This window comes from Ranitomeya variabilis, chromosome 2, assembly GCF_051348905.1.
Source record: "Ranitomeya variabilis isolate aRanVar5 chromosome 2, aRanVar5.hap1, whole genome shotgun sequence".
In the NCBI taxonomy this organism is placed as follows: Eukaryota; Metazoa; Chordata; class Amphibia; order Anura; family Dendrobatidae; genus Ranitomeya; species Ranitomeya variabilis.
In genome coordinates, this window is record NC_135233.1 from 286,435,257 (window position 1) to 286,459,165 (window position 23,909).

Genomic DNA, 23,909 nt, shown 5'->3' on the forward strand with positions numbered 1-23,909 from the left:
TAATCCAACAACACCCCTAACCTTAATCCCAACGGTAACCCTAACCACACCCCTAATTCTAATCCCAACCGTAAATGTAATCCAAACCCTAACCCTAACTTTAGCCCCAACCCTAACCCTAACTTTAGCCCCAACCCTAACTTTAGCCCTAACCCTAGCCCCAACCCTATCCCTATCGGGAAAATGGAAATAAATACATTTTTTTAATTTTATTATTTCTCCCTAACTAAGGGGGTGATGAAGGGGGGGGGGGGGTTGATTTACTTTTATAGTGGTTTTTATATCGGATTTTTATGATTGGCAGCTGTCACACTAAGACACTTTTTTTTTTTTTTAGCAAAAAAGTTTTTGCGTCTCCACATTTTGAGACCTATAATTTTTCCATATTTTGGTCCACAGAGTCATGTGAGGTCTTGTTTTTTGCGGGACGAGTTGACGTTTTTATTGGTAACATTTACGGACACGTGACAGTTTTTGATCACTTTTTATTCCGATTTTTGTGAGGCAGAATGACCAAAAACCAGCTATTCATGAATTTCTTTTGGGGGAGGCGTTTATACCGTTCCGCGTTTGGTAAAATTGACAAAGCAGTTTTATTCGTCGGGTCAGTACGATTACAGTGATATCTCATTTATATCACTTTGTTTTGGCGCTTTTATACGATAAAAGCTATTTTATAGAAAAAATAATTATTTTGGCATCGCTTTATTCTGAGGACTATAACTTTCGCTGATGATGCTGTGTCGCGGCTCGTTTTTTGCGGGACAAGATGACATTTTCAGCGGTACCATGGTTATTTATATCCGTGTTATTCCACTTTTTGTTTGGCGGTATGATAATAAAGCGTTTTTTGGCTTTTTTTTTTTTCTTACGGTGTTCACTGAAGGGGTTAACTAGTGGGACAGTTTTATAGGTTGGGTCGTTACGGACGCGGCGATACTAAATGTGTACTTTTGGTTTTTTTTAGATAAAGAAATGTATTTATGGGAATAATATTTTCTTTATTTAGGAATTTTTTTTTTATTTATTTTTTTTACACATGTGGAAATTTTTTTTTTAACTTTGTCCCAGGGGGGGGACATCACAGATCGCCGATCTCACAGTTTGCATAGAACTCTGAGATCGGCGATCTCACTCATCGCTGCAGGCTTACAGAGCTGCAGCTGCAGCCTGCTCCTGACCCGGAAGTACTCCCTGCAGGACCCGGATGCAGCCCCGCAGCCATTTTGGATCCGGGGACTGCAGGGAGAAGACGCTCGGTACAAGGTGAGTACATTCCCTTGTACCGATCGTCTCAGGGAAGCCCGCAGGGAGCCCCCTCCCTGCGCGATGCTTCCCTGTACCGCCGGCACACTGCGATCATGTTTGATCGCGGTGTGCCGGATGTCAGCTGCGATAGTCAGCTGACACCCGGCCGCGATCGGCTGCGCTCCCCCCGTGAGCGCCGCCGATCGCGTATGACGTACTATCCAGTTACTGGGAATTAAGTCCCAGGTCACCTTGACGGGATAGTACGTCATATGGGATTAAGGGGTTAAAACCCTTTTGAAAGCAGAAAGGTCAGGAGAGTAGACCACGCACCTCATTTAAAAGGGGTTTGACACTATCAGACGAGTTGAGTGCATGATTTGTAACTCTCACTAATATACAAGTATTACAGATTCTTCTTCCTAACAGCCATTCTGTTCTTAAAGGGGTATTCCCATCTATAAATATCCTATCCCAATATTTAGAAGGAGGAATAACCACCTCCAGTGAGAAATGTAGGATAGTTCTTCTGATTTGCTACGTTGCTTACCCCGTGTGATGGGCATTGCAGTGTAGCTTAAGTATCCATGGTTACAACCACTCACAGTGACCGTTAAATGAGAGTTGTTGTAACCATGGATACCTAAGCTACTGTAAAGCCCTGCACATGGAATAATCTACATAGTGAAGTCAGAAGAACTATATATTTCTAATTGGAGGTATTTGCTAATATTATTGCACTTATTACTACCTATAGGGATAGGATCTTGGAGATGGGAATAGCCTTTTAAATGGCTGCTGATGGAGGTGTTTGTGACCATACCAGGCCATCAGCTTCCAACTGGAAAAAAACAAAACAATTTACATGGAAGTGTATGGTACGGTCACAAACTCCTCTACTAGCAGCCATTTTGATAACAGGAGTCTGTGAGGAAGGCAGCACTAAAGAGGGCAAGAGAAAAAACATGAATTAGTGTCACAAATCATATGCATAACACATGTTAAAATACAAAAAGTGAGCAACAGACCTATTCATCATAGGATAATGACCCCCTATGAAGCAAAGATGCAAAACACACCGGTTGGGAGGATGTCACTGCCCTATTCATGAGTAAGATCTTTATTAGATTTTAGGTTTTAATAACCTTCTGAAAACGTACTTGTTGCATCCAGATGGCCCAAGAAATGAAGCGATACATCGTGACATACGAGTACAAGCGATGTCATTACAAATTATTGGGCGACAATGGCCCCGGGTGTCACTCCTCAGTAACTTATTTGCCAGGTGCTGAATGGTCTCTTCCTGTATTTTGCATTGCCATCATGAGGATTGTGACTTTGCATCTTCTTTTTTGTACTATAAATGGGGATAGCACAGTCAATCGTATATTTAGTCTTGTAGATAGATTTATATTTTTCAGATTTTTAATGTTCTGATTTTTAATGAACCTGAGTAAATTAGTTTTTTTTACGTAAAACGTGTTCGCATGTCGTGTAGATGGCAGCACAGTCGTGGCAAAATGGTTTGAAATGGACACAAATGTGGGTTTTCATAACGTTTCCCACTTGTGTCTTAGATCTGTTAGAGGTTTATGGTTTGTGTAGTACAATTAAGGATTTCACAACTTTTTAAACTTTTGACTTCTGTAAAGGCTCAAAATTGACAGTGTTGACCCTTATATTGCCTAGATTTCTGCATTTCGCCCTGGCAGCTGGATATCCGGTCTAGGTCACATTCTGACTGATGCCAATACATTTTTTGCCTAATCAGGGCTTTACGTTTAGCACAATAAGTGTGCCGATCTGCTTTTTGAGGACTGATCATAAGTTTTGGAAAAAGAATGCCAGAAAAATCACCAAATTGCTCTTGGAGGGCGATTAGATTCCTTTGCTTATTCATGCCAGTGTTCTCCATGGATGAAAAGCCCCCACACATCAGGATGCTATGCAGGACTCCTGGTAGCGCTCACCTTTTCTTCTCCAATTACTCTTCCAGAAGTCCCAACAGGCTGAAGGAGGCTTTATCAGAAAATAACGTTACCCCTGTTCTCTGCAGTGCAGAATATCAGTCTGTCCATGATGGGGTTTAGAAATGGCTTCTTCGTTGCCCTCCTTGACATCAGGCCAGCCTAGAAAAGCCTTTGCCTCACTGTGCACCGACTCCTGCCATTCCTGAACAAGCTCTGCACTGGTGTGGAAGCGATCCTGTGGCTGAACCCCCTTATAAAAGACTGTCGCTATACATAATCAAGCGTTAATGCAAATTGCCAGTATATAAACTGAGGCAGCAAACCTTGAAAATGCTAAACTTGTGGCCACAACTGTATTTTAGAGTCTTTATCCCAGCTATGTGAAGAATTAGGAGGAGTGGATAATCTTTTGATCATTGTACTAACCCAAATAATTGGAGTTTTGTGAATCTGGTAGTAGGGGTGGTAAGAAAGGGTAGCAGCGAATTTTTGCTACTCTGTTGCTCCTCCGTAATGCTCCTGTAGAATGTTAGAATAAATTGACAAGTGGGTGTCGTTGTTCCCTTTGCCCTACAAAGTCTAAAATGTTTATCCCTGACCTCAGGGACCGGTACGTTTTCACGGTAACTATGCAGTCAGATTCTACATCCATAAACATTTTTTAGTCAAAACCATATTTGTACTAGAAAAAGGTCTTTCCCAGAAATGCTCAGTCCTTCCCTGGAGTGCCACCTAGTGGTCATGCACTACATTTCCTCCTAATATTCACAATTGCTTTATTACAGTAATTGGAGTGTCTAGATTCCTCACTAATATCTTTAAGCAAGACGACAATTACTAATTTCACTGCTGAGTAATTAAAAAGGAGAGGTGTGGGGGTGGGGGACAGATTCTATAAACTAAAACCTTGAAAGATTTTAGACTGCACATTACAGAACTATGTACTTAATGCTTTCACATACTTTACTAGATGTATTGAAGTACAGCTCTTAACTTGCCCCTGATGGAGCTGGTGCGCACAGCGAAACACACATGGGTTTACTCCACATTCTCGTTTTCCCAGGCATGGTGGTCTTCATTTCCTCCCCTTATGAGGGTGATGTCATATTCCGTAGTTTTGCATGTATTTTACAATGTATTGATTTTTTCCTATATTATTCATGTTTTGTTAAAAAAGGGGAGTCCTTCCCCAGAACATGAAACTTCAGGAGCGCACTACTGCCAGCCCCCGGCTTCCTGGCTCTCAGGGACTGACGCTCCTGAGAAGTGACAAATCAGACTAGTGGCAGGTCACATTGCTGTTCTGAACTAAACGCTCTCCCAGGCTGCTGGCAGCTCACACTCCTTACCTAGGTTACCAGCCAATCCCACTGCAGGGTGGTCGGTAACCTAGACAACAAGCTGTATAACATACATTTACAGGTTCATTTGTTTTGGGCACAGGACAAGATTTTATTAATATTGGGTAAATAGCATATAGCTTGTAAAACCAAGCAACATTGCAATCTTACTCATTAAGAAGCTTGAAACTGCACCTTTATTATCTTTTGTTTAGTTTGGATTTTTTTTGGGTTTCCCTGGAAAGAGTCTACACCAGTTTGTGTTTTATATACTTGCCGTGCGGTCACCTCTATATTTAACTTATGAAAGTAGCATTTTTTATATTCCTGATGAGCCATTCTGCTTTGCACATACAGCTTTTTGTGATTACTTATTCATATCCATATATTTGCATGGTGCCCCGCTGCTTTTGATAATCTGCAACTATGGGCCCAATTCATTATTGTATTTGGCGTATCTAGTTTTTTCACTTTAAGTCCATTTATGTGTTCCCGTTTTATTTGGGCCACGTTGTAAGGTTTCCTGTAGATTCATCAGTTGCAACTTAGAAAGTTTTTTTTCTCTCGCACAAATGTACTCTAGTCCTCCAATGATATTTTATGCATGTCTGGATTTTTCATCTAATTTTCAGACATTTTACTGTAACTTGTGATTTAAAAACAAACAAAAAAAACTGTGAAGACCAAAATATAATAATTTTAAAATTTGGCAATAAATGAATGATCCACTTGTCATTTTGAAGAATTTGCTGCAGAGAATATCAAAGAATAAATGTGTTTGAACAGAATAAATTTAAAAAAATATTAATATAAAAAAAAAAAAAAAAAAAAAAAAAAAAATCGCTGTGTGCACACGGCAATACTGGAATATTAATTACTGAACGCATTGTCAATTAGTCAAAAGAAAAAAATCTAATTTTAACCAAAATATAAAAGATTTAAAAGATTGTCAAACGTCATCAATAAACATTTTTCAGCAAGTTTTCTTGATTGTGAAGGACAGCATAATACAAGTAAAGGCGAGACACTGCATACACTACTAATACAATAATTTTGGAAGTTTTTCCCTAATTTCTACTGACAGGATTCAGAAATCTGAGAGTTCTCTCTCCCTGGGATCGAGGATTAAGGGATGCAGTTTGTTTTGTCAGATGCAATCATACCAGACCTTAAAGGGGGTTTACCCACAAAAGTACATTTTAATCAGTAGATTATGGAATAATAGTTTCCGCAATTGGTCTTTCTGCACGAGGTCTGTCTATTGTACTAAAGAAAGCAACCAATACAGTGTGTTCCTTAGGGTACTGTCACACAGTGGCACTTTTGTCGCTACGACGGTACGATCTGTGATGCTCCAGCGATATCCATACAATATCGCTGTGTCTGACACGCAGCAGCGATCAGGGACCCTGCTGAGAATCGTACGTCGTAGCAGATCGTTTGGAACTTTATTTCGTAGCTGGATCTCCCGCTGTCATCGCTGGATCGTTGTGTGCGACAGCGATCCAGCGATGTCTTCACTGGTAACCAGGGTAAACATCGGGTTACTAAGCGCAGGGCCGCGCTTAGTAACCCGATGTTTACCCTGGTTACCAGCGTAAAAGTAAAAAACAAACAAACCGTACATACTCACATTCCGGTGTCCTTCAGGTCCCTAGCCGTCTGCTTCCCGCTCTGACTGACTCCCGGCCGTAAGGCAGTACAGAGCACAGCGGTGACGTCACCGCTGTGATCTGCTTTCACTTTACGGCGGCACTCAGTCAGTGCGGGAAGCAGACGGCAAGGGACCTGAAGGACACCGGAATGTGAGTATGTACGGTTTGTTTGTTTTTTACTTTTACGCTGGTAACCACGGTAAACATCGGGTTACTAAGCGCGGCCCTGCGCTTAGTAACCCGATGTTTACCCTGGTTACCCGGGGCCTTCGGCATCGTTGGTCGCTGGAGAGCTGTCTGTGTGACAGCTCCCCAACGACCACACAACGACTTTCCAACGATCACGGCCAGGTCGTATCGCTGGTCGTGATTGTTGGAAAGTTGCAGAGTGTGACAGTACCCTTACTCCTCAGTGCTGACTTGATAAGGAAGGAAGATGTTTGCGGACATCCTCAGTCCTGAAGCATCTTTTTTGTATGTGTTTTTTTGCAACATATTTGGTAGCGGAATTTTTGGTAAAATATTGAATAAACTAGTAAGCACTGCCATAAAAATACACCAGTCACTCCTTTAACCACTTGTAACCATGTTTTTAACTCCGAAGTGCTTTAACCCCTTTGTGACAGAGCCAATTTTGACCTTAACCCCAGAGGTATTTTCAGTTTTGCGTTTTCATTTTTCGCTCCCCTCCTTCCCAGAGCCATAACTTTTTTATTTGTCTGTCAATATGGCCATGTGAGGGCTTGTTTTTGCAGGACGAGTTTTACTTTTGAACTACATCAATGGTTTCACCAAATTGTGTACTGGAAAGCAGGAAAAAAATATAAATCCAAGTCTAGTGAAATTGCAAAGAAAAGTGCAATTTTTTTTTTTTTTTTTTAACTAGGCTCACAAAATGCTAAAACTGACCTGCCATTGTGATTCTCCAGGTCATTACAAGTTCAGAGACACCAAACATGTCTAGGTTCCCTTATCTAAGTGGTGAAAGAAAAATCCAAAGTGTGTAAAAAAAAAAAATAAAAACATTTGCACCATTTTCCAATACCTGTAGCGTCACCATTTTTCGTGATCTCAGGTTGGGTGAGGCCTTTTTTTTTTTTTTTTTTTTTTATTTAGGGACCACATCACATTTGGAGTGACTGAGGGACATATATGCCAGAAAATACCCCAAACTGAGAGCATTCTAAAAACTGCACCCCTCAAGGTGCTCAAAACCCACATTCAAGAAGTTTATTAACCCTTCAGGTGCTTCACAGGGGAAAAAGATAGAAAAAAAAATACGTACGCTACTTACCGGGTAGCAGTGTTTTTTCAGGAGCCATGACAGCACAACGAGAGAGGGGATCCGCCCTTCAGGGACAGGAAACCTCAGACATAAAAGGGCGGCACCTCACTCCCCCGTCAGTTGGTTTACAGAGTATGAAAGGACCTTCTAGGTTAGTAGCACATAAACAATTTTAAAACATGGTACAATTCACCCAGTGAATAAACTTAGGAATTAACTAAAGGAAGTGTCGACCCCAATAAGCAAAGAGGGTAGGGAATATAAGGGTGCTGTCATGGCTCCTGAAAAAACACTGCTACCAGGTAAGTAGCGTACGTATTTATTCAGTCGCCATGACAGCACAACGAGAGACTTTCAGAGAAGTGAAAAGTGACTAGGGAGGGACCACTGCCTCCAGCACCCTTCTCCCAAACGTGAGGTCGGAGGAGCCACCTAGATCTAATCTATAGTGCTTAAGAAAGGTAGATGGAGAAGACCATGTGGCCGCCTTACAAATGTCTTCAATCGACACCTCTGCTCTCTCAGCCCAGGATGTGGCTACCGCACGAGTGGAGTGAGCCTTTATACCTTCTGGAATTTCCACGCCACCTGCGGTATAAGCGAGAGATATCGCCTCCCTAATCCATCTGGCTAGTGTATTTTTTGATACCCTAAGCCCCTTCCTAACTCCCTGGTAGGATAAAAATAAGGAGTTATCTTTTTTCCAGGTGTCTGTTACTGAAATGTATTTGAGAAGACACCTTCGTACATCCAAACAATGAAATCTATGTTCCTTATCATTAGAGGGATTAGAACAGAACGAAGGTAGGACCACCTCTTGGGATCTATGAAATTTTGAAGCAACTTTTGGAAGATAAAGGGGGTCAGGTTTCATAACAACTCTATCTTCCCTAAACTGCATATATGGAGGTTGTCTAGACAATGCTTACAGATCACTAACCCTTCTCGCGGATGTGAGGGAAACTAAGAGGGCTGTTTTGACCGACAGGATTTTGATTGGGACAGTATCAATAGGCTCGAACGGGGCTTGTGTTAGGGTACTGTCACACAGTGGCACTTTTGTCGCTACGACGGTACGATCCGTGACGTTCCAGCGATATCCATACGATATCGCTGTGTCTGACACGCAGCAGCGATCAGGGACCCTGCTGAGAATCGTACGTCGTAGCAGATCGTTTGGAACTTTCTTTCGTCGCTGGATCTCCCGGTGTCATCGCTGGATCGTTGTGTGTGACAGCGATCCAGCGATGCGTTCGCTTGTAACCAGGGTAAACATCGGGTTACTAAGCGCAGGGCCGCGCTTAGTAACCCGATGTTTACCGTGGTTACCAGCGTAAAAGTAAAAAAAAAACAAACAGTAAATACTTACATTCCGGTGTCTGTCCCCCGGCGTTCTGCTTCTCCGCACTGTGTCTGCGCCAGCCGGAAGACACAGTGCGGAGAAGCAGAACGCCGGGGGACAGACACCGGAATGTAAGTATTTACTGTTTGTTTTTTTTTACTTTTACGCTGGTAACCACGGTAAACATCGGGTTACTAAGCGCGGCCCTGCGCTTAGTAACCCGATGTTTACCCTGGTTACCCGGGGCCCTCGGCATCGTTGGTCGCTGGAGAGCTGACTGTGTGACAGCTCCCCAGCGACCACACAACCACTTACCAACGATCACGGCCAGGTCGTATCGCAGGTCGTGATCGTTGGTAAATCGTATAGTGTGACAGTACCCTTAGAGCTGAGAGCACAAGATTTAGGTCCCATGGGACTATTTTCTGTTTAATAACCGGCCTGGATCTGGTAACCGCCTTGAAGAACCTAGATATCCAGTGATTACAGGCTAAGTTGGAATTATATAGCGCCCCCAGAGCTGAAACCTGAACTCTGAGGGTGCTGGTGGCTAAGCCCATCTCTAGGCCCCTTTGTAAAAATTCTAAAATTTGAGTAATATCAGGTCTTTGATCAATTTGCGCTCCTGAACTCGATAGGAACCTTCTCCAAACCCTGACATAGATGTTTGTCGTGGAGGCTTTCCTACTCTTAAGCAGTGTATTTATAAGATTTTGAGAAAATCCCTTCCCCTTTAGAAGTGACCTCTCAAATTCCACGCTGTTAGGTGTAAGTTGGCTACTCGTGGATGCAGGATTGGACCCTGGGAGAGGAGGTCTGGTATTTCTGGGAGGATCCATGGCTGGGAAATGGACATGTTCCTCAGCCATGGGAACCACGATCTTCTGAGCCAGAATGGGGCTATTAGTATCACTCGGGCCCTGTCTTCCTGAATTTTCCTCAGAACTATAGGAATTAGGTTTAGAGGGGGAAAGGCATAGGCGAGACTGAAGTTCCAGGAGATTAGGAGAGCGTCGACTGCATACGGGTTGTCCCTTGGATTTAGGGAACAGAATTGATGTAGTTTTCTGTTTCCTCGACTGGCAAAGATCTATTTCTGGACATCCCCACAAATGTACGATCTGATTGAAGACAGCCGGTTTTAGAGACCAGTCCCCTTGTTTGAGTTCATTGCGGGTTAAATAATCGGCCATGGTATTTAGTTTTCCCTTTATATGAAGAGCCGTAAGGGAAAGTAGGTGATTCTCGGCCATCTGAAAAATACGATTCGCAACGTCCATTAACGACCTAGACCGCGTACCTCCTTGATGGTTAATATAGGCAACAGTCACCTGGTTGTCAGAGAGTAGTCTGACATGTCTACCCTGCAGAGGTGTAAGGAACCCATTTAAAGCGCGTTCTACTGCCAACAATTCCTTTAGATTGGAGGATGTGTCTCGTTCAGACTGGGACCACAGACCCTGAATACAATTATCCTCCCAGTGTGCCCCCCAACCCATGGGGCTAGCATCAGTTATTACTCGCGTTATCCGATTTGTCCAGGGTACCCCTCTACGAAGATTCGGAATGTGCGTCCACCAAATTAGTGAATTCGTAGTCTCAACAGATAGTGAAAATTTGTTATCGAGATTAGCGTCCAGCCGACGAAAATTATGTAGAACATCCCACTGCAGAGACCTGGAGTGAAACTGTGCCCAGAGCACCGCCGGAAAACAAGTAGTAAGAGAACCCAAAAGTGACATTGCTCCTCTTAAGGAGACTACGGGATTACTAATCGCTCTGGTGACCAGCCGATGAATACTGTCCACTTTTGAGTCCGGCAGGCGACATTCCTGCTGACCCAAATCTATAATAAGACCTAAAAACTCCTGTGATGTTAAGGGCTGAAGGCGCGATTTCTTGAGATTAATAACCCATCCTAAGTTATGTAATGCTGCCATCACCTTTTCCAACTGGTCTTTACAGTGTGACTCTGAACATCCCACAATTAATAAATCATCTAGGTAGGGAATTATTAGTACGTTTTGTTCGTGAAGGTGTGCCATAACCTCTACCATGATCTTAGTGAAAACCCGGGGTGCAACTGCAACACCAAAAGGGAGTGCCTGATATTGAAAGTGCTCTACTGTGCCGGCAAGAGAAACCGCCACCCTGAGAAAGCGCTGATTTACATGTATTGGGACATGGTAATAGGCGTCTTTCAGATCTAAGACAACCATGAAGCAATTGTGAAAAAGAAGCTTTATTGCCGTTTTCACAGATTCCATTTTAAAGGATGGGATCAGCAAGAATTCATTCAGGCCTTTTAGATTGATGATGGTACGATATGACCCATCAGGCTTTTTTATCAGGAATAAAGGGGAATAAAACCCCTTACCTCGTTCTTCCGTGGGTACTCTAATCAGAACCCTCTTTTGTTGGAGATACTGGACCTCTGACTCCAGTGCCAATTGTTCTGCAGGAGAAGAACGGATGGGAGTTAATTTAAATTGGTCCTGAGGGATATGATGGAACTGGAATTTTAAACCTTCTTTAATGATACTGAGAATCCATGGACTATTGGTGGTGATCTTCAACCAGGCTGGGTAGAAGGCTAAAAGCCTACCGCCCACCTGGGCAGCCAGTCATTGAGGTTTTTTAGAGTCCCGAGGGGAGTTAAACATATATCCTCTACCTCTTCTTCTGCTGCTGTTATATCTGGTCGATTCTCTATTTGGATCTCTGTCAGATCTTCGGCGATAAGACCATCCTCTGTTGTAATCTCGCCTATAAAAGGGTTTTCTCAATAGAGGGAACCGCTTTTTACTGTCACCTGCCTTCTCAAGCAGCTCATCTAGCACCGGTCCAAACAAATGAACCCCTTCACAGGGGATGCCACATAGCTTTAATCTGGCCTGTAAGTCTCCTGGCCAACATTTTATCCAAAGTGCTCTGCGGGCTGCGTTGGATAAGGCTGAGGATCTTGCGGCCAGCCTAACAGAATCCGCTGACGCATCTGAAAGGAAGGCTGCTGCATCTTGAATTATGGACATAGAAGATAGGATTTCATGCCTAGGAACTTTATCCTTGAGTTGGTCTTCCAGGTGGCCTAGCCACACCATCAATGACCGGGCTGTGCAAGTGGCCGCAATTGCTGGCCTCAGGGATCCCGCAGATGTGTTCCTTAAAGGGGCTTGGGAGACATCAGCTTTCCTATCAAGCGGGTCCTTTAGGTTTCCTAAATCCTCAAATGGGAGAGAAGACTTCTTGCACGCTTTGGCCACTGCTGCATCCAATTTCGGGACTTTGTCCCAAGAAGATGAAGCCTCTTCCTCAAAAGGATACCTCCTTTTGAATGCTGGTGGAAGTGACCCCTTCCTTTCGGGTTTCTTCCATTCTTTCGTAATCAGTGACTTGATTTTATCTACCACAGGAAAAACCCTTCGGGATTTACGATCTATGCCCTTGAACATAATGTCCTGAATGGAACATTCTGACTGGGTCTCTTCAATCCCCATAGTGTTGTTGACAGCCTTCACTAGGTGATTAATCCTATCTAGTGACAGACAGGCTGGGCTGGATTCTATATCCTCTGAAGATGAAGATGATGGAAGAGAATCCGAGCTCACACCACCTGACTCTGAATCCACATCTGAGGCTGGGGATGAAGTTTCCTTCCTTTTTTTGGAAACTGTCTTGTGAGACCTGGACTTCATGGAATCTCTGACCTCCTGTTTAACCATGTCCCTAAGAGCAGACGTAAGGTCAAGAGCCTCCTCCTCAATTAAACGCTGTATGCAGGATCTGCACAGCTTCTTTTTATGCCCATCTGGTAGTGGCTCCGTACACATGGCACACTCCCTATGCTTGGACTTGGAAGCACATTTTCTCCCCTAATAAGGAGAGAGGGAATACAAGGAGGGACAGCAATCAGAAAGCGTACTTTCACATAGCTCACTTACCCATCCCTGCAGCGAATGGTACCGTGATCGGGGGGTCCTTCTTAGCCGGAGAATCCTTACGGCCTGAGGACTTGGTAGATTTCTGAGCCGCTTTAGCTCCACCAGCGCGACTACTGCCACTAGAACGCTGCTGGGAGCTTCTCAGAGACTTTCCTGTCTGAGGCTGCTCAAGTGGTTGCTGCTGATGTTCACCGCACAGCTGCGGTGTTCCCTCCGGTGACTCCATACAGGAAAAATGGACAGGAACACGCAGAGGCGCCTGTGCACCTCTTAAATCCATCCCCCTGGGTACCACCCCCGGATGGGGGTCAGCAGGGAAAATTTCTCCAGGTGCCGCTGATCAGTATTTCACCGATAGGCTCCGTCCACCGCGAGCCGCGCCCCCATGATGAGCGCCGGACACCCTGAGGCCAAAATCCCCCCTGACACTGGGCGCCGCCATTAGCCGGAAAATCAGCGCTACCGCGCATGCGCGGCTGCGTCATCACCCCGTGCCGCGTCACCCGGACACGCCCCTTCCGGTCGCGGCTGCGGCGCTGAGAGCAGACGCGCCGAACAAGGACGGCAGCACTCCCCAGCCAATGCAGACTGCAGTGCCAGCGGCGGACAGACCCCAGAGGCCCAGCAGACGCGGCACCATGGGCTACCTACCAGGTATGAAGCGCGGGCACCAAAGAAGCTAACCCATTTACCTTGGGTTGCTTCCTCCTGCTGCCACCTACACCAACAGTCCCCCTGCCGTGTGGTGCTTCCATCATCCTGACCAGGCCGAGGTAGGGGACCCCCGCTACCTGCACCGGCCTGTCAGGAGTGGGACAACTTCTTTTCTTCAACCTTCTTCCTAAGGCCTGTCTGAAGAGGTTCCGCTGTCAGGGACAGGAAACCAACTGGCGGGGGAGTGAGGTGCCGCCCTTTTATGTCTGAGGTTTCCTGTCCCTGAAGGGCGGATCCCCTCTCTCGTTGTGCTGTCATGGCGACTGAATAAAAATGAACATTTAGCTCTTTCACAAAAAAATAAATAAATAAATCACTTCAGACCCCAAATTTTTTATCTTCACAAGGGTAACAAGTGAAAAATGGACCAGAAAATTTGTTGGGCAATTTGTCCCGAGCAAATTTGTCCCATATGTGCAGAGCTCGGAAGGGAAGGAGCACTGACTTTTTGAATGTGTTTGGAGAGCCCCTGATGTGCCTAAACAGTGGAAAAACCCAACAAGTGAAATCATATTGGAAACTAGACCCCTTAAGGATTTTATCCAGGGGTATAGTGAGCATTTTGAACCCACAGGTACGACACAGAATGTGATAACATTAAGTTGTCATATTGAAAAAGTCCATTTTTTGTTCACAAAAAAATGTTTTACTTTAGCCCCAAACTTCTCACTTTTGCCAGAAATAACACCAAAACGTAGACCACTCAATTTGTTACCCACTTTCTTACGAGTGCTACGATGTCATGCACGTACTCAAAAAGTTCTGTTTGGACTAACGGCAGGGCTCAGATCAGAATGGGCACAATATGAACGTTAACGCCTTCACATGTTTTGAACAGCTGACATGTGCCCGCAACAGCCGCGGTTGTTAACCCGTTAAATGCTGCTGTCAATCTCTGACAGCAACATTTAATGTAATCGCGCTGGAAGCGCATCACTAATCCCACCCATCGGTGACCCCGTCACATGATGGCGGGTCACCGATGGGTCAGCATGATAACCAGAGGTCACAATCAGACCTTCATGGTTGTCATAGCAAGTGAGCATTTCTGCTACATACAAGCGATCTGATCATCGCCTGTGTATAGCAGAGGCGATCAGACAATTGCAGCTTCTAGTCTCCCATGGAGATTATTGAAGTGTGCAAAAAGGAAAAAAAAAAAAAAAAAGGTTTGATTTCAACCTTCATGAAATTTTCATATAAATATATATGAAAGTTCAAATCACGCCAGAATCACACTTTTTTGTTTGCCGCAACATTGAATTAAAATGCAATAACAGGTGATCAAAAGATCGTATCTGTACCAAAATGGTACAAATTAAATACGTCAGCTTGATACGCAAAAAATAAAAAAAAAAAAGCCCTCACTCAGCCCCAGATCACTAAAATGGAGACGCTATGGGTCTAGGAAAATGACGCAATTTAATAAATTGATTAATTAAATGGTGAGAAAAAAAAAAACAAACAAAAAAACAACAGTTTTGGAACTGCACTTTTTTTGCACTTTCACCGCACTTGGAATTTATTTCCTGCCTTCAAGTACACAATATGGTAAAAATTAATGGCGTTGTTCAAAAGTACAACTCGTCTCGAAGAAACAAGCCCTCACATGGCCATATTGGAAAAAAATTGGAAAGGGCTGTGGCGTGAAGGGCTTAAAACTCAGATTTGGCTCTATTTGGGATAGATTGTCATATCTGCAGAGCCTGTGTGGTTCAAGAGCATCAGAAATCCCCCATGTTTTTTTGTAAATTATACCTTCTAATATATGTTTCTTTACCATGAGTAGTTTGATGCCACACAAGTATCAAAATTTAAAGTTGGAATTTTTTTTCACTGTCACTTTTAGGAATCCTTTACGTTCTGAGGAACACACCTCCGATTTGATTGCACTAGATTTCCAGTGTTCAGGTATACATCCAATATATACATCCAATATGGCACCAATGTTACTACTGGACACACGGCTGTTCCTATAATAGATGGTGCACCATTTGGTCTTTCGGGTAAAAATTATGGAATTCCAGGACCCATTCAAAACTTCTAGAGACATTGGAGCGACCAAACAAGAAAATCCTTCCAGGAATTATGACCCACAGAGGGGGGCATGCCCATAAAACACATTTGCTGATTATACAACTTGGTCTTTCTAACAAAACATTTGTCTTGTAATTGCGAATTATTATAGCAGGAAGAATAAACTGTACTGGAATGAAGGGCAAAGTGTGGAGGAAAATGCAGCCAACTACAGTGGGGCAAAAAAGTATTTAGTCAGTCAGCAATAGTGCAAGTTCCACCACTTAAAAAGATGAGAGGCGTCTGTAATTTACATCATAGGTAGACCTCAACTATGGGAGACAAACTGAGAAAAAAAATCCAGAAAATCACATTGTCTGTTTTTTTATCATTTTATTTGCATATATTATGGTGGAAAATAAGTATTTGGTCAGAAACAATCAAGATTTCTGTCTCTCACAGACCTGTAACTTCTTCTTTAAGAGTCTCCTCTTTCCTCCACTCATTACCTGTAGTAATGGCACCTGTTTAAACTTGTTATCAGTATAAAAAGACACCTGTGCACACCCTCAAACAGTCTGACTCCAAACTCCACTATGGTGAAGACCAAAGAGCTGTCAAAGGACACCAGAAACAAAATTGTAGCCCTGCACCAGGCTGGGAAGACTGAATCTGCAATAGCCAACCAGCTTGGAGTGAAGAAATCAACAGTGGGAGCAAGAATTAGAAAATGGAAGACATTCAAGACCACTGATAATCTCCCTCGATCTGGGGCTCCATGCAAAATCCCACCCCGTGGGGTCAGAATGATCACAAGAACGGTGAGCAAAAATCCCAGAACCACGCGGGGGGACCTAGTGAATTAACTGCAGAGAGCTGGGACCAATGTAACAAGGCCTACCATAAGTAACACACTACGCCACCATGGACTCAGATCCTGCAGTGCCAGACGTGTCCCACTGCTTAAGCCAGTACATGTCCGGGCCCGTCTGAAGTTTGCTAGAGAGCATTTGGAAGAATGTCCTATGTCTGATGAAACCAAACTGGAACTGTTTGGTAGAAACACAACTTGTCGTGTTTGGAGGAAAAAGAATACTGATTTGCATCTATCAAACACCATACCTACTGTAAAGCATGGTGGTGGAAACATCATGCTTTGGGGCTGTTTCTCTGCAAAGGGGCCAGGACGACTGATCCGGGTACATGAAAGAATGAATGGGGCCATGTATCGTGAGATTTTGAGTGCAAACCTCCTTCCATCAGCAAGGGCATTGAAGATGAAACGTGGCTGGGTCTTTCAACATGACAATGATCCAAAGCACACCGCCAGGGCAACGAAGGAGTGGCTTCGTAAGAAGCATTTCAAGGTCCTGGAGTGGCCTAGCCAGTCTCCAGATCTCAACCCTATAGAAAACCTTTGGAGGGAGTTGAAAGTCCGTGTTGCCAAGCGAAAAGCCAAAAACATCACTGCTCTAGAGGAGATCTGCATGGAGGAATGGGCCAACATACCAACAACAGTGTGTGGCAACCTTGTGAAGACTTACAGAAAACGTTTGACCTCTGTCATTGCCAACAAAGGATATATTACAAAGTATTGAGATGAAATTTTGTTTCTGACCAAATACCGTATTTTCCGCTTTGTAAGACACACTTTATTTCCCCCAAATTTGGGGGGGAAATGGGGGTGCGTCTTACAAAGCAGATATACCGCTTACCGTTACAGGCTGGGATGAGGGGGTGTCCGCTGCCGCCCGCTGCTGCTGTTGCCCGCCACCGCGGTTGTCCGCTGCTACTCCGGTGCTGCGGGGGCTCTGACGACATTTTGTGAAAGACCAGAGCCCCCCGGCAGTTCGTCCATGCGTTCCTTCCTGTATGACTGACTCCGGGAAAATGGCCGCCGGAATCTCGAGAGATGAGATCTCAGCGCTGAAATCTCATCTCTCGAGATTCCGGCGGCCATTTTTCCGGAGTCAGTCATACAGGAATACATGGACGAACTGCCAGGGGGCTCTGGCCTTTCACTATGTCGGCAGAGCCCCCGCAGCACCGGAAACAGCCCTGCAGCCCCGAAGCCCCCCTGCAGCACAGGAGCCCCCCCGCAGACCGCCTCATCCCAGCCTGCAGCACAGGAGCCCCCCTGCAGACTGCCTCATCCCAGCCTGCAGTACAGGAGCCCCCCTGCAGCACAGGAGCCCCCCTGCAGACCCCCTCATCCCAGCCTGCTGCACAGGAGCCCCCCTGCAGACCCGCTCATCCCAGCCTGCAGCAATGATCCACTCCTGCCTCCAACAACGACCCTGATCCACCGCAGCCACAACCCCTGGTAAGTAATAAGACGCATGGATTATAAGACGCCCCACCAATTTATTAAAAAAAGTTTTTTCCTATTTTTCTCCTCAAAATTTGGGGTGCGTCTTATAATCCGGAGCGTCTTACAAAGCGAAAAATACGGTACTTATTTTCCACCAGAATATGCAAATAAAATGATTAAAAAAAAAACAGACAATGTGATTTTCTGGATTTTTTTTTTTCTCAGTTTGTCTCCCATAGTTGAGGTCTACCTATGATGTAAATTACAGACGCCTCTCATCTTTTTAAGTGGTGGAACTTGCACTATTGCTGACTGACTAAATACTTTTTTGCCCCACTGTATGTGGCAAAGCTGAAGGACACCAGCAGGGCTAGAATGACAGATTTTTAGAGACTGGTCGTACATAGTCTGTTTAGCTCCATCAATCCCTATTTGAGAGACGTGGTACAACATAGCAGGCTCCCGCCAAAGTAGGAACCGCTATATGCACAAAACAACCAATCCCCAAAAGAGTCCTGAAGGTATTGTCTGGAACAGGAGGTTTGGCAAGAACCATGCAGTAAAGCCTATAGTGTATAATTATGGAACAGCCTCATTATTAGAGACCCTCAAATAAAATGATCATGCCCGGATCACCTACATAAATATATAGGTAATATAAATGGAAACAAAAGTTGTGTAGCAAGACGGTCATAAAAAAAGACTCATAAGATGAATGATCAAAAATGTTTATGTGAGTAATCAGGTCCTGGAACTGTCAGATGACCTGACTTTTCAAGAACATTGTGGGGCCTACATTCTGGAGGATACAGAAGAGAATTGGTCTGAATAATAGTTTGGTATGTGATTGATCAAGTCCTGGAATTAATTGTGAAATGGGGTAAAATGTGTTTTACTGATAAAAAATATCCTTTTTATTACCTGTTCAATAAAATTCCTCTCTACTTTGGCCCACTAAACAGAAAATATACTGCCTCCTTTCTCTCCGTGGAGTCAAATAGTAGACACTCGGCAATATTCTCTAGGAACTGGAGAAATGTCAGTGGTCCTTGTGACTTTTTATAAAGGACAAAGCTGTTATATGTAGCAATCTGGATGAGGTAGATTCCTACCTTTGTAGGCCCTGGTCTTCTGCTTCACCAGGTGCCACAGGTATTGCCTCCACACCCCCAACCTAAATGTAGCAGCTCATACTTTTTCTGGAGCGGCTGCAGGCTGCTATTTCTAGGCTGGAGGGTCCAATAGCCATGGTCCCTTACCAGCCTGAGAATACCAGCCCCCAGCTGTCTGCTTTAGCTTGGCTGATTGACAAAAATGGGGGAGGCCTTACGCAATTTTCTTTTAGGTCATCCGTGTGTCAGTGTTAAAGACATTTTGGGGCCTGTGTTGCTGTTAAAAACAACCAGACATCAGATCAAAGTGGGAAGAGGATGTCGGCCCCATATCTGAAGAACAATGGAATGAAATACTAGAAACAACACCTATACTACTATCTCTGAGTCCCAAAGAATGTCCCAAATTTTCCTTATCTACAGGGTATAAAAGACACCTAATATATTGTTTAAAATTGGGGATCAGACTCAAGACTCATGTCCGAGATGCGGTACGAACAGGGCCCTTCTGATGCATATGCTATGGGAATATGTTGATATAGGTCATTCCTGGGTGGGAGTGACCTCTGTGAAGAGCGGAACAAAAATGGTTACCTCAATGAACCAAAAAGAATTTGTGATCAATATTGACCTGTCCATTCAAGGACATTTTAGCTATAGTGTGAAATCCTATTTTTTGTTTGTGAAACTGCCACTTAGGCGAAACTGTACTGTTTTGTTTGTTGTGAAACTATCACATAGCCGAAACTGTTTTTTTTGTCTTCTCTTTTCTCTCTTTGTTTAAACAAGCAAAACTTGTATAACCACTGAAACTACCTGTACAACTATATAAAGAGGGGATAGCACCTTGAAGGCAGGCGTGCTTCAGAGGCTTCCCAGTGATATACTATACGAGACGTGTCTTGTGTATTATTTCTGGTGATTCCCCACTTCCAAAGGCTGCTCCGACTGAGTGGTCCCGACACCTCATAATTAAACAAGTATTCGACATACAACTTGATCCTAGGGTGTGCATACTGGGCCTTCTGGGGGTGGTGGTAGATTTAAGATTCCGTGACTACCACCATTCTGAGAAAAATGTTTCTGGCCAGGAAATTGTTAACATTGAACTGGTTAGACCGTAATCCCCCCCAACATTGGAGGAATTGAAAGCTAAAATTAATAATACCATATGCCTGGACAGAGGTACTTACATTTGAAGTAACTCAATAAAAACGTTTATAAATATATGTGAACGGTGGCTGGTCACCCCTAGGGTGGCATCTGTGGACCTACTCAGAATAACTGTACTAAACCCGTTGGCTATTTCGGCTTTTTAAATATTGTATGTCGAGGACATAGATACCAATTATTTTCTGTTCGTAAACATGCTGTTTCTAAACATACAACCAATACTAGTTTTGGTATAATCCCTGTATTTAATAACGTGTCACCAGTCTTTGGGAAAATCTTCATTTGGACAAAATTGATAACTTTGTTTGGCATGGAATACCTTGGCAGGTATAGAACTATATAAACTTTAAGGGTTAAACTTGTTTTTGCCAAGTTTATTGTGTTTGTACTATACTGTATAATGCATGTAATTGTTTATAAAATCAAAATAATCAATAAAAAAAACACCAAATAAAAAAACCACAACCAGACATGTCAACGTTTTTTGTGTCTACAGACACATGGTCCATGGAAACACAGTGACATGTAGGCAGACCTATTCTGAATGTGTCTGTGTGTAAAGGCCCCGTCTCACATAGCGAGATCGCTAGCGAGATCGCTGCTGAGTCACAAGTTTTGTGACGCAACAGCGACCTCCATAGCGATCTCGCTATGTGTGACACGTACCAGCGATCAGGCCCCTGCTGCGAGATCGCTGGTCGTGTCGGAATGGCCTGGACCTTTTTTTGGTCGTTGAGGCCCCGCTGACATTGCTGAATCGGTGTGTGTGACACCGATCCAGCGATGTCTTCACTGGTAACCAGGGTAAACATCGGGTTACTAAGCGCAGGGCCGCGCTTAGTAACCCGATGTTTACCCTGGTTACCAAAAAAAACAAACAGTACATACTCGCCTTTCGGTGTCCAGGTCCCTTGCCGTCTGCTTCCTGCTCTCACTGACTGCCGGCCGTACAGTGAGAAGTGAGAGCGCAGCAGTGACATCACCGCTGCGCTCTGCTCTCAGTGTACGGCGGCTCAGTCAGTCAGAGCAGGAAGCAGACGGCAAGGGACCTGGACACCGAAAGGAGAGTATGTACTGTTTGTTTTTTTTGGTAACCAGGGTAAACATCGGGTTACTAAGCGCGGCCCTGCGCTTAGTAACCCGATGTTTACCCTGGTTACCCGGGTGCTGCAGGGGGACTTCGGCATCGTTGAAGACAGTTTCAACGATGCCGAACTCGTTCCCCTGATCGTTGGTCGCTGGGGAGAGCGGTCTGTGTGACAGCTCCCCAGCGACCACACAGCGACTTACCAACGATCACGGCCAGGTCATATCGCTGGTCGTGATCGTTGGTAAATCGCTAAGTGAGACGGGGCCTTAAGTGTCTGCGGTACGTGTGAAATCTGTGACCACATGTGCCGGAGACACTGGCGTGTGAAAGCCATTAATGTGTATCATCGGTCCTTAAAGAACCTCAGACTGAATATATCCACAGCAAGTAGTGTTCACATTGCAGGACCTGTGGTTTTTCCTTTTTAAGTGTTTAATTGGCCCTTTTTACTGGTGGGTTACAGAGCGGACCCATCTGAAAAATACATTGTGTGCAACTACCCCAACAAGAAAACATTTCTAGGAGAAAAAAATAAAAATAAAAATAATATCCCAATGCCTTATGTAAAAATAACAGACGAAACAAGAACAGCACAGTTCTGGCATCACTAACCGGAAAGGGTTTGTTCTTTCTGATCTTTTAAAGATAAGGAGGGAAAGCCGCCTTCTTCTGCTTCTTCTGAATCATTGCCATCTTCAGACACCCACTCAGGATTTGAGGAGTTACCCAGCTGACGAGACCAATATACTCGCCTCAGCCAGTCCATCACAAAGTCCCAACCTGCATAAAAACAAGTATCTTGTAAATAAAGCGGCTAAAATCTGCAGCAAAACGAGATTATATGCAAATCACTAATAAGCAGTCCATGGACCTCTCCCAAAATCTTTATATAATATTACACAAATCTTTTGGGCATATGTAAAATGGTACATCACAAAACCAGGAAACCAAAATGTGTTCCAATAGGCAAAACAAATTGCTTTTCTCCAGTCACCTTCCACGACAGTCACCTTGGAGGAGGTCTCCCTGCCCAAATAGAGGACAGGAAACACAAAGGTTAAATAACCCTCCCCTTCCTGCCATCTCCAGTGTTTTTTCCTGTCCCCCAGTGGGGCATGAAGAGGTCCGTCCAGGTGCTGCCGCAGCCGGCGAGCGGAGCCCTAACCGTAGAAGCCGGGCGGTCCAAGGTTTCCCCTCACCTCCTCCAGATGACTGCTCCCATTTCCATGCTCTTGTGACTCAGGACCCCCTTCCCGCGCCTCTTTGGGAGGTAAAGAGGGGCAGTAATGTGCAGCCGGGGTCCTCCCTGAGGTCCCAGGCGTCGTCCTCCCCTGCAGCTGCGCGCACCGGAAGTGAGGCCAGCGTTTGCATCTCGGCGCCATGCTGATCGCAGGCGCGGTTTGCGGTCAGGGCTCTGCACCTTCAGCTACTGGGGTCGTTCCTAAGGATCCTCCCTGCAGATCATGGGAGGAGGAGCACACAACTGACGCTGGACCTCGATCCCTTTATATCCTGGTCGGGAGCCTCCAGGTAAGACGCAGAGTCTGTCTTGTGTGACAGGTCTGACCATGGACGGCGACAAACCTACTGCTGCATCTGCAGATCCCAGCGTTCACCCTCCTACCGTGAGTAGAGGGGCTGGTCCCTTACTGTCCGGGCTTGATACCTACGGGTCACTTAGTATACCTTCTCTCTCTTTTAGGGAGAAAAGGTCTCTGCCCCAAAGAGCAAACCCAGCCGAAAGTGTAATGTTTGTGGTTCCAAGGTCCCTTCAGCTTGTAAGAAGACCTTATGCCAACCCTGCACGGATGATTTACTACGTGCAGAACAGCCCTCTCTCCTGGATAGTATAAAAACTCTCATCAAGCAGGAGGTGCAAACCTCCATGACAGCCCTTTCCCAGCCCCCAGTGCCTCATCCCCCTCCCCCTAAAAAGAGGAAATTTGCACCGGCTGAATCTGACGAAATTCATATCTCAGGGTCAGAGGACATTTGGGAAAATGAGGGCTCCACATCCACCCCTACGCCTGATAAAAAAAAAAATACTATTTCTCTTCCGAGGATATGGAAGAACTAGTTTCCATAGTGAGAAACACCATGGGGGTGGAGGAAGTAGGTGAAACATTCTATTCAGGATGAGATGTTTAGGGGGCTGAAACCCAGGGGTAAAAAAGGGTTTCCGGTTCATGAAAATGTCCAGAACCTTATATTTCAGGAATGGTCTTCCCCAGAAAAGGGACTTCGCATACCCTCGGAGTTATTTTAAAATAAAAAATAAATAAATAAAAAAAAAAAAAATAGCTCTCCCCTTGAAGGTGATCGTTCTATTTGGGAAATCCCTAGGGTGGACGTCCAGGTCTCTAAAATAACCAAGAAGACGTCCCTCCCCTTTGAGGATTCCTCCCAATTAAAAGATCCAATGGATCGGAAAATTGAAAGCCACCTGAAAAAATCCTGGGAAACCTCTACTAATCTGATCAAAACCAACAACTTCTACTTGTGTCGCCAGATCCTTTTTCTCTGGCTTCGTAAATTGGAGGAACACCTCTCTTAGGGGACCTCTAGAGAGGAGATCATTCATGCCCTTCCTCCTAAAGTCCACGGGCTTAGCTGATGCCTCAAGAGAGTCAGTTTGGGTGGCAGCAAAATCCATAGTCCTCTCTAATTCTGCTAGGAGAGCCCTTCGGTTAAAATCGTGTGTGGTGAGGGGGG

The 23,909-nt window shown here is 44.6% G+C and overlaps 1 protein-coding gene across 2 annotated transcripts in view; it reads right to left on the reverse strand.

The window, feature by feature from the left end:
* LAS1L (LAS1 like ribosome biogenesis factor) overlaps positions 1-23,909 on the reverse strand; it is a 70,865-nt gene that overhangs the window by 30,971 nt on the left and 15,985 nt on the right. For both annotated transcript variants that reach the window (XM_077285086.1, XM_077285085.1), the window contains exon 5: positions 21,810-21,977. In XM_077285086.1, coding sequence (XP_077141201.1) covers positions 21,810-21,977 — 168 coding nt within the window. The remainder of the gene's footprint in view (positions 1-21,809; positions 21,978-23,909) is intronic.